General features: G+C 44.5%; 2 protein-coding genes across 4 annotated transcripts; one reads left to right on the top strand and one right to left on the bottom strand.

Annotated features, from left to right (window-relative positions):
* The first annotated feature begins 1,442 nt into the window (after positions 1–1,442).
* Positions 1,443–5,511, top strand: LOC119323695 (nuclear envelope-associated protein 2-like). Its single transcript, XM_037597400.1, has 6 exons — positions 1,443–1,704; positions 2,720–3,144; positions 3,235–3,342; positions 3,738–4,199; positions 4,324–4,425; positions 5,044–5,511. The coding sequence occupies exons 2-6, from the start codon at positions 2,953–2,955 to the stop codon at positions 5,212–5,214; spliced, it is 1,035 nt and encodes a 344-aa protein (XP_037453297.1). The 5' UTR covers positions 1,443–1,704; positions 2,720–2,952; the 3' UTR covers positions 5,215–5,511.
* Positions 5,512–5,785: 274 nt separating this feature from the next.
* On the bottom strand, positions 5,786–10,013 carry LOC119323673 (probable receptor-like protein kinase At2g47060). Of its 3 annotated transcripts, none has more exons than XM_037597379.1 (8): positions 9,850–10,013; positions 8,039–8,142; positions 7,674–7,921; positions 7,477–7,603; positions 7,091–7,364; positions 6,871–7,003; positions 6,689–6,775; positions 5,786–6,194 (listed from the first exon to the last, which is right to left on the bottom strand). In XM_037597379.1, exons 2-8 carry the CDS (start codon positions 8,121–8,123, stop codon positions 6,060–6,062), a joined length of 1,089 nt encoding a protein of 362 aa, XP_037453276.1. In that variant the 5' UTR covers positions 8,124–8,142; positions 9,850–10,013; the 3' UTR covers positions 5,786–6,059. The 3 variants fall into 3 exon arrangements, with proteins under 3 accessions (XP_037453276.1, XP_037453273.1, XP_037453285.1); XM_037597376.1 differs by having other exon boundaries at positions 8,039–8,146; positions 9,850–10,012; XM_037597388.1 differs by lacking the exons at positions 8,039–8,142; positions 9,850–10,013 and having other exon boundaries at positions 7,477–7,586; positions 7,674–7,741.
* Between the last annotated feature and the right edge of the window lie 1,073 nt (positions 10,014–11,086).

The raw sequence follows: 11,086 nt of genomic DNA, 5'->3' as shown, positions 1-11,086 counted from the left end.
GCATCTCTCTCCTATCACTCATTGCTTAGATGAACTCATAGATGGATCTTGGTGAAACCGTAGGAAATTTTTTATTTTCTGCAACGTTCCCCAACACTTTACATTTCCCCATTCTTTCCTTGAGCACATGCTTACATCCTCTTCTTCGTCGACAAGGGTTGCAGCTCTTCTCCTTCCTCTTCTCCAGCAGCCGCAAGCAGATGTTGCGTTGCATGTCCTCTCCAGAAGAGAATCAATGATGCTTGTACCGGATCACTTCTCCCAGCCTCATGTCCTCTCCACAAGGGGAGCATTGCTGACAAGGATCATGGCTTCTCATCTCGTACATCACACACGGGGGAGCAGGCCTTCGAAACCCTTTTCTGACCGTGCACCGGGAGAAGGGGCCATCAGGTTCTTAGGGAGTGTCTCATGAGCGAGTTCTCATTGTTGTTCCTCAACTTTAATTATGTGCTCAACCTCTTTTGACATCACCTTGACTGGAAGCTCTGATGCCCAGAAGAAGGTTGATGAGAACGTTGTCATCGTTGCAGCATCTTTGACCTGGCCAAATGAAGGGTATATTCCGTTCATCCATCTCATATTTATTCCTATGTTAGTTGTATTAGCCGTTTACATAGGTGTAGCCGCTCTATGCTACATGCTCACAAGTTTTTTTAGGGAATGCCATCATGGTCGTTTATATTTTCATGAGAAAAAGTGATACATCATTTGTTAAAACATCCACTGGGAAACCCAGGAGCTCTGATTTCCAAACAATGGTTTAAGAGACCTCCGAATTTCTAGCCAACAAATCTGTCGCTACACTGGATTAACGAGGGCATGAGTAAAAACTATGGAAATAAAATTACTAGCTAACAAGGAGCATTTTTCGTAAATTGCCGCTGCCAGACCATGCGAATTCCTGCCGTTCTGCATGATCTCGATGACCTCCACACAATCGGCCTCGACACACACTTTTGTTGCAACCGACTTCATTCGCGGGTAGGAGTCCATCGCGTAGTCCTCTAGCTTCCGCCGCCGCCACATCTTCCACGAGTTTAAACATATTAATGATATGTTCATGATTTATTTACGAACTAATCAATCAAATAATTGCTAATTTATCAAACAACTATAATGTCAGCCGAGTTGTGATGCTATGCTGACAAACACCAGTCTAGGTAAGGAGAGCTCGCGGCTGCACCCACGGTACAAACTGAGCGTACCGTACGTTAACACGGTTGTACAGAATGCGACGGTAAAAAGCTTACCCTTACCGTCGCGGCATTAACACGGCGGCACCACCACAGCCCTACGCTACGCGTACACGGAACAGGGGATCCAATCCGTCGCACGGCCACGTGCCGCACAGCAGCCCAGAAAAATTTCGGAGTTTGCCGCGCGCTGACGCCGCCGGGGCCCACGCGCCAGCATTTCAGTTTCGAAACCCAGCTCCCCAACCATCTCCTCATTTCATTCCCGTTCTCTCTCTCCCCTCCCCTCATCAATCTCGCCCCCTCCGCCACCAGATACTGCGAAAAATCAGGGGAAAGCCCATCCCAGAATCTCAAAAACCCTACTGCTGCGCGAGGCGAGCAATGGGGCCGTAGATCTCCGCCGGAGGGAGCGGAAGGAGGGCCCTAGCTCTTCTCGGGCGGGTCTGTGTTTCCTGGAGCTTCCCGTGCTGGGATTCGGCGACGGCGGCGGCTGTTGGGGAGGAAGGTGCGAGATTTCTCTGGTCTCCCTGTGCTTGTGCTTCGTCCGTGTTGCGGTGGTCGCTGTGTTTGTTTTTACGGGTCATTTTGCTGGGGGGTTGAGAGATTGTGAGCTCGGAGGATTTGAGCGGTGAATACGCGGTGCTCGGTGTTCTTGAGTTTGCCCTGCAAACCTCTGGAATCTGTCGCCGTTTTTCCTTTGACTGGATTGTTGCTCCGGTTTGAATTATTTCGAACCCAGAGGAAAAGAATCTCGAATTGTTTTTTATTTTAGCCCCACAACCCACGGAAATCAAGTACTCCCCGTAGTACCATATTACTAGAAAAAGAAATGAGTGGTTTTTTCGAGGAACTACTACTCTGTGCCTGTCGGCAGTATTTAATCGAGCACTTAAAGTTTCTGTCGGATTCTTTGGAAAATTTGAACGCGTTTGAAAATTTGCAGATGTGCAGCTTCTTTTTGTCCTCATCTAGCTGGAATCTCGGTGGAAGATGCTTTTGTTTTGTCCCAATACACTACTTGTCAGTAATTTCTTTTGAAAGCCTGATATCTTCTTCATATAAGAGATTTTTTTTCACATTGCCGTAGAACAGGACAATATTGCAGTCAGTTTATTCTGTAAAAATTAACCTGTACCGCGGAACGCGGAACGCGTGAGTTGACTTGAAGCACCAAGAACATGCTATGTTTGCAGCGTGGTGTCCGTAAAGTTGACTAAGTAGATGCTTCAGGAGTTGATCCCTTAATTGTTCGCCATGAACAAGTTACTTGTAGTATGAACAACATTATCTCACTTTGCTTCATTTACGATCCATCCATTACAAATTGTACAAAATCATGTCGACCGCTGAAAGCAACACTTCTGTCAATTACTTGCCGACTGTCTAGTGCCACAAGAAGAGCTCGTACCCGTGATCTGAAGTAACAGATGCTTTCAGGCCAGTAACTTAAGGGCGACACGGTGCATGTAGCAAGCATCACCATCTTTCTGCCCCTAAATTTCTGCAATTGTTTTGTGCAGTGAAAGCTACCGGTTGACTACTACTGGCCTTGTGAAAGAGGGATTTTTGTGAGGCAGCCAGGGTGTCTGGTTTGGTCAAAGAGGAGCTCTCAGTGCCCTTATTTTTGTCTTGTATACATGGGATGCTTGCTGTGAGCCGCGCTATTTGTTCTTGGAGAAAATAGGACAGTGCTCCCAGGATCTGAGTTTTGGCCTTTGGGCTTATATCTGGTCTGTTCGGTTCGGGACCAACTATGGCAGTTTCAGAGAAGACGCGACCATGCTCATCGTCTTCGTTGGGTTTGGACCCGCTGTTGAAGGATCTTACAGAGAAGAAGTTGAGCTTTAGGAGAAACGTGGCATCTCTGGCGTCTGAGCTAAAAGATGTAAGGTACAAGCTTGCTTCGCAGGAGCAGTTGTTTACTAGGGAATCCCAAACTAGGGAGGTTAGTAAATTTCTACTACTTGGTAATTTCTACCTTCAGCATGGCTTACAAAGTTACAAGTTTGATCTGACTAGGGAGAGAACGTTTCAGGTTGCAGAGACGAAGGCAAGGAGCATGGAGGAGGAAGTGAGTAAGCTGCAGAAATGCTTACTGGACAAAGATGAGCAGCTAAATGCAACGAGAGGCATCACCGAACATGTGAGGAGCTCCCTCCATTCTCCATTTGGGGTTGCATTTCCAGTTTTTTAAAATTCTCCACTTCTGTTCCATGATGAATTGGTAAAGTTTGTGTTTTGATATTAACTCCTAAGCTATACTACTCTAGATTCCAGACATGTTTTCAAATTGAGTTGAATGCAGTGCAACATATTGGGTGACCATGTATTTGCTTGTAAAATTGCTTTCCTTTGTTTCTTTTGCTGAACTGGTGGTGATCAGCACTTGGAAAGAGTAGTACGATTTCACATCTTCATACTTCTATTCCAAATCTTCTATGTGACCTACCTCATTATGATACTGGTTTCCCAACCCTAATGATTCCATTTCGCTTCAAATTGGAATTCTCTTTGTCAATAACCTGTAATTATGTGCAGTACCTCGATGATTTGGATGATCTTAAATCACGACTATCAGTTACTCAAGCTACAGCAGAAGCCAGTGCTGCATCAGCCATGTCGGCTCAGGCGCAGTGCTTGTCCTTGCTGAAAGAGCTGAATGAGAAGGATCGCGCTCTGAAAGAGCACGAGCTTCAAGTTAACAAGCTTGGCGAGCAGCTAGGTCTTCTCCAGAAGGACCTTGAGGCAAGGGAGCTTTCACAGAGGCAACTCAAGGATGAAGTTTTAAGGATTGAGACCGACATCATGGGTGCAGTTTCCAGAGCTGGGTCTAGTAAAGATAACGAGCTTCTGAAGGTTTTGTCCGATGTTTCACCAAGGAATATCGAGAATATTAGCAAGCATTTGAATACTAAGGATACAGAGATTGCCAGGCTGAGAGATGAAATCAGGATATTATCTGTTCATTGGACAAACAAAACAAAGGAACTAGAGTCACAAGTAAGTTGTCTTCCTTGCATCCTCAAAATAACAAAAGGTTGCCTGAAATTGTTTCGCAGACATTGTTTTCGCTGCAATGAAGCTCTGTAATTTTACTCGAGATATGTTTTTTTGCTGAAAACAGCTAGAGAAGCAGCGCAGAACCGACCAGGAGCTGAAGAAAAGGGTTCTCAAACTCGAATTCTGCCTTCAAGAATCACGGTCTCAAATCCGGAAACTTCAGAAGGTATGTACATATACATGTGTATCCTTTCCCTTTAACAAGTGAAAAAGGAAACATGACTTTGATTTCGCTTGCTCTGCTAGCATCATTGTCCATATCCATTTATGGCCTTCTTGGCCTTCTTGAATTGAATATATGCCACCTTATCCCTGAGCATCAACCCAAGATCTCTGACAGTTAAAATTAACAAATCAAATAATCAATGCCATATTGCCATGTGAATGAAGCATCTCTGCTACTGCAGTTGGCCATAATCATGTGTGGAAAATGTGCACGCCAAAGTCAAACAGATCGCTGATTCATGCATTCTGGAAAACCATATTGTTCAGTATCAGCGGTCTCATCTTCTCTGGTACCAGCTAAATCATGCATGTGTGCAATCTTTCCCCCTAGAAAACTTGAGGAAGAAATCGAACACTCCTGGCCTCTGCATTGATTGTTGATGCCTGCAATAAAATATACTGAAACAACTCATTGTGATAGCCATCGAACTGTTGAACTAATTAATGGGAACTAAACAAATGTCGAAATCCTGAGAAGATTTTCATGGTGCTCACTGATCAGCTGGGATCATAGAGAAATCCGAACCCGAGACTAACTCATCGGCTCTTGCCTCTGCAGATGGGGGAGAAGAGGGACAAGCAGCTCAAGGAGCTCAAGGATCAGATGGCCATGAAGCAGCCCAAGGGCCCTCGCCGCGACGAAGGCAAGAAGCCCTTCTGGGAGAATGACACGTTCAAGTTCGTCGCCGGCATGTCAATGCTGGTCGTGATGGTCCTCGCAAAGCGCTGAGAACAGCGTCATCTTGTGTAGAGAAGTTAAGTTAGGTGAGCAGCTAGCTCGCTCTGTAGTTTTTAGAAGCCAGCCATGTACTGGAGTAGCGTTGTAAAATTAGGTTTAGGCCTGGACATGCTGCATGGTCAATGTTCAGAGACCAGAATTCGCCGACATCCAAGTTTAGTCCTCTAGACCGTAGCAATGTAGTTCATCTGCTAGTTCATGTATGGTAGTAACTGTAATCCTGTACTTATCTTATCATGTTTAGTACTCCCTACTAAACGTAGTGATCTAAGCTCTTATATTTCTTTACAGAAGGAGTACTCCTTAGCATCTACTTCCTCCATACTAAAATAAGTGCATTTAGTGATTTAAGCTCTTATATTTCTTTACGAAGGAGTACTCCTTAGCATCTACTTCCTCAGTACTAAAATAAGTGTCACTGATTTAGTACAAGCATTATGCGACTTTGTCCCCTTCTGTTTCTGTTTAAGAGTCCAGTAAAACCTTTCCAAGATTCTTACAAAGAAACAAAAAACAGAAAGAGAAATTTGTTGATTGAATGATATGTAACCAATCTGGAATCTGAACTTGGAAGCAAATGGCATAAGCTCACGCAGCAGTGTTTATTTTCTTCCTTTTTCTCTGTCTGATGACAAGTGTTCTAGGTACTAGATACTTGCTGACCTTGCAACCGATACAAAGAATCAAATATTTCTGGTACTAGAATCTCGAGGGTTACAACTTGGGAAGAATAATCACAAATGTACAAAAACCGCCTGCCACATGCCCCGCAAGAACAACAATTGATGGCTCATTTTTCCTTATCTATTATATCATACAAAAGGCCGGAGTGCAGCTTAGCGTCCAGCGTGTTCAGCCCCGGGGTGGGCTGCTCGCGCGTTCAGCAGGGGCTGGAGCGCCTTGACGACGATGCTCATGTTTGGCCGGAAGTCGGCTTCGTATTGGACGCACAATGCAGCGACGGCTGCAAACTGTTTCAAACAACACACAGAAGAAGAAATGGTGTTACAAGTGGCTTTGCCGAAGAGTACCTCGACTTAGTTATGACAGATGGAACCAAGCATGCCCCAAGAATGATGTTAATCACAGTAGTGGGACATATTTTATGAGCATAAAACTGGCTGTAGAAATATTTTTACTATATATGTGACAACAAACACAATTTCTGGAAATGATATTCTTAGCTAGTACTCCCTCTGTCCGGAATTACTTGATGAATTACTTGATGCTCAAACGGATGTATCAAGCACTAAAATAGTGTTAGATACATCCGTTTGAGCGTCAAGTAATTCTGGACAGACGGAGTATTACTCATCCATTCAAAACAAAAAAGGCAAGCTTTGTAAGTTCCAGTAAAATCAGTATTTTGCTTTCCACATCTTTATACTTTATAAAATACTGATAACTAACACAGACTGCTTAACTCATGCATTGTTTCGAAACCAAGAGAGGCTATTTATGATACCTTTGCAACAGCCTTAGGAGGATAGTCCCCTCCAAGTCTTGAGTCAACACATTGCCTAACCTTATCTTCACTCAGTCTTGGGGTGGCCTGCCAGTGTTTACCAAACAATTGTTAGAATTCCATCCACCAAACAGAACAGCTCCAAAGGAGATCACTTGTGCAGTATTGGGTACAAAAATTACCCATGTGACAAGGCTCTGCTGCCCCCTCGGTAATGTATGGTCGACAGGTTTCCTCCCAGTCAATAGCTCCAGAAGAACAACTCCGAAACTGTACACATCGCTCTTAGAGCTAAGTTGACCAGTCATTGCATACCTGATCAAAAAGTTTAAACAAGCTTAAGTTGAATGATTCCAAAGCTTCATGGAGCAAATGAGCAACTGAAAGAAAACAAGAACATACTCAGGTGCATGGTATCCAAATGTTCCCAGAACCCTAGTTGAGTGAAGCCGGGCTGCCATGTCAGGAGCTTGGTTTGACAAATCAAAGTCGGCTATTTTAGCCACGTCATCATCAAAGAGAAGAACGTTGCTGGACTTGATGTCCCTGTGTATGACGTGAGGCTGTGCTTTCTCATGAAGATACTCTAGGCCTTTCGCTGCACCAACAGCTATCTTCACCCGTTGTATCCATGATAAGACTGGTCCTGGCTGAGCCCCTTTAACACCTTTCCTTCCTGTAAACATTTAAAGTAAAGGTTTATTTAACATAAGAATTTAACTGCACCAATAGATGAATAAAAAAACATTACAAGAATGTTCAAGACTTCAAATTGTACAAAACCATACCATGAAGCATATCATGAAGAGAGCCCATAGTGGCAAACTCATAAGCAAGGACACGGGTGTTCCCATCAAGACAGTAACCAAGCAACTCAACAACATTTTCATGCTTAAGCCTTGACACCATAGATACCTGTGAATGTAATTTGTGAGATAGAATACCATAGTAAATGCAGAATTCCTAAACAGGCACAAACACGAACCTGTGCCAGCAATTCTTGGTCTGGCTGCTTACTGGAATCCAGCTTTTTGATTGCTGCACCTCTACCATTTCTTAGAGTACCAAAATATACTCTGCCAAAGGAACCCTCACCAATCAAAGCTTCATCACCAAAACCCTTAGTAACCTCCCTAATTTCATCCATAGGAATGGTGGGAACTGCAATGGGTTGCACTTTCACAGGTTGAGGACCTTTGGGAGTTGGATCGGCAGTGCGATATGCATCATTCCCTGCAGATCAGTTGCAGTTCATTAGATAAATATTATTAGGCAACAGAAGCAAAATGCAGTACGAGAAATGGGGTTGCATATGATAGAATTGTAACAAAAAAAATTCAAAGTTATTACTTGCTGGATGGCTTCCTGGGTATTGATTCCTGTTGTCTGGTGCTCTTTGAGTATCTTCATCACCACAGCATCCAAAGCAAGACATATTCTTCCGAGAACAAGTCCTGGCTAGAACCAAGCATCTTTTTATCAGAACCAGCAGTATGAACATAGATAGCTCATACAAAAACAAACAAGCAAGCACTCGGTTGGGAACATAAACGGAACTGTAACTGTAATTTTGTGGTCATATATCAGACAAATACTAATAGCATGTGGCGCAGGACTAGTGGAGAGAAATGGAAGGTGACTTAGGTTCTACTTCATTCTATAGAGAGCGTAATGGCCCCAATGGGAAATAGAAGTTGAATTTTAGGAAACAAGTGAGAGGAATGCTTAAGATGTACAGCTAAATTTCTCCTCTTCATTCATTTTATCACACTACTTTGCTTCCCTTTGTCTTGCTTTCTCTCCTCTGTATCTATCTCAAATGGAAAAACCAAAGCGCATAAGTAAACCATGACTTGCTTGCAGGTGCAGCATGTTCTACGGTACATGCAGTAAGGGAACTACAGAAATCACGCATATATATTCTATCAAGGAAAACAATCTCATGTGCACACCAAGTTCATGTGCAAACATTCTCTGTCAAGGAAAACCTAAAATATGGAGCCATTCCTCTGTGCTTTATTATTTCTTATTATCTTCCCAGGTAGGATTGGAATCCACATGGAAGGCAGAAACTAACAACCACTACTAGCTATTATAGCTGACCAGAAGACAGCTCATTCTGCATCAACATCCTTGATACTTGTCAATATCCTACAGGTTTCATACCACATTGATCCAGACCCAATGACGCATAGCGGTTGGAAACGTGTTAGATTATTCATCCAGCTATCAGCTGCTGGCCCACCGCACCAGATGAACACTTGCAAATCATGCGCTTCCTTTTAGTAAACAAGTGCAACCGCCACAAGGTAGCTACGATAAATGAGAGGGTGGGAGTACATTACTGCCTGGTCCACAACTTTGAGCTTAAAGATAACTACCTCTAAATTTGCATGCAATTAAACTGAAATTGCGCGAGGGAAATGGCTGGCGCGCAAACAATCTTGGCGGGCTGGCGGGCACCAGTTCTTCACTCACTCTTGCCCACAGCTCAACCAGCCATGCAATTCCCACACCAACTAATTCGGGATGCACCCCAAAGAAGGCCAATCCAAAAGGTAACCACACCAGTCACTATTTATTAGCTCTCACACTCCCCTGGAAGCTAATTACTATATATACGGACGAAACATCATGCAGCTGTACCGCTGATTCATCATGCCACGCCGTAAACTGAGCATTGAAGACACAGAATCGAACTATTTTCCGACGAGAGGCAGCCGTTGCCCTCCAGATACCTATTCGCAGTTGACTACTCGCAAGAACTGATTACTAGCAAACTTAGAACCCTAGCTTGCTTCTTCACACTAAACGAAAGGGGGAAAGCTAGAAAATACTGTAATACAAGAAGTCAAGGCCCTCTTCTTTTCCCTCTCCCCTGCAAGAAGTCAAGCTTAGCACGCCACAAATTCCGCGACGAATCAGAGTCGCTAGACGAGCAAATCGACCGGCAGGAAAGGGGAACCCGACGAGATTCGGAGCTCGAAACCGCCAGAGGGGCACGGCCAGTCCCCGTCCCGCGAAGCGAGCCCGCCCAAGGACGAGATCACGGGAGATCCCGCGAGCGCCCGCAGATCGGAGCAAAAGGCGAGCTGCTGGGGGGAAAGAAGGGGAGGGGAGGGGAGGGGAGGAGCCGAATCCGGCGTGAGGACCGAGCGCACCTTGGACGTGTACCGGCGACGGCGGAGGGGGGGACGACGGAGCGGAGGTGCAGGAGGAGGAGGAGCAGGTAGCGGCGGAAGCAGGCAAGAAGGGAGAGGGGAGTAGCAACAGCGTCTGTGAGCTGTCCGGTCCACCCGCGGCGGCGAGCGAGGTTATATGCTGGTGCTGCGGGCTGGCTGGTCTACCGGTCGTACCTCCGTCCCCTCCGCGTGTTCGTCAGAACGCGTCTGTGGTGGGGTTGGGTAGGGAAACGGCCATGTGTTTTCTTCCTTTCTTTTCTCTTCTTCTTCTACTTATTATATACTCCCTCCGTTCCAAATTTTTTATTTAAATACAGATGTATCAAGTCATGTTTTAGTATCAGATACATCCGTAACAAATCTAAGAAGAATTTTGAAACAGAAAAAGTACTAGAGTACATATATGTTCTCCCTTTTTATTGATAGAAGAGTAAAAGGCAGTGTCCAACATGTGTGATGTGTGACGATTGATCAATTTTTTTTTGAAAGAATGATTGATCAGTAAAAAGGCCAAGAGAGATGCATACGGTGGTTCTATCTAACTTGTTAAAAGATGGAGCGGGTGCTATTATGCCACATAAATTAAGTGTGAATTATGCGTAATGCGTGCTAAAATCATGCGCTAGATGAACATGCATGGGATGGTGACGGTGACTAATTGAGACTTAAATATGTCGCACTTGGTCCTGATTAAGCCCTCTAGTTGTGGAATTTGTCAAATTAACAAGAATGGAGCCACCAGCAACGTTGACTAGAGAGGCTTAGACTAGCAACTAAGTTAAAAAGGCGCTTCGAATAAGTGAAGACCAATTCCTGTGGCATTTTCTGGGTGTGGATGAGCGAGTTCTACGGATGCATATCGAATTGACCTCCTAACAATTGTGACGAGACTGTGTGGGTTTAGAAGAGTTTTTTATTTACGAGTACTTAGTTTTCCTGTAATAAAAGAAGACGTTGTTTTAGTTGAATCATGTAGCGGTGCTAAATAGTAAAGTTTATGACTTTAATAGTTGCTCAGATTATACTATTTTTGTTTCCCTACAAAAATAAGTTAACCCCCCTGCGGCGCCGCGCGGTCAAACAGACGACCGAAACCCTAACTTGGGATACAAACATCGGTGACTAGGAGGCCGGCAGAGGAGGGGAAAAGGGGTCGCCAAAATCGTCACTAGGCCTATAAGAACTCACGACATGTCTCACTCCCTAACCGGGGGGG

The sequence above is a fragment of the Triticum dicoccoides genome, chromosome 1B, assembly GCF_002162155.2.
Source record: "Triticum dicoccoides isolate Atlit2015 ecotype Zavitan chromosome 1B, WEW_v2.0, whole genome shotgun sequence".
Taxonomy (NCBI): domain Eukaryota; kingdom Viridiplantae; phylum Streptophyta; class Magnoliopsida; order Poales; family Poaceae; genus Triticum; species Triticum dicoccoides.
The sequence above is the reverse complement of the archived record's forward strand: the minus strand, read 5'-3'. Positions and strand labels throughout refer to the sequence as shown.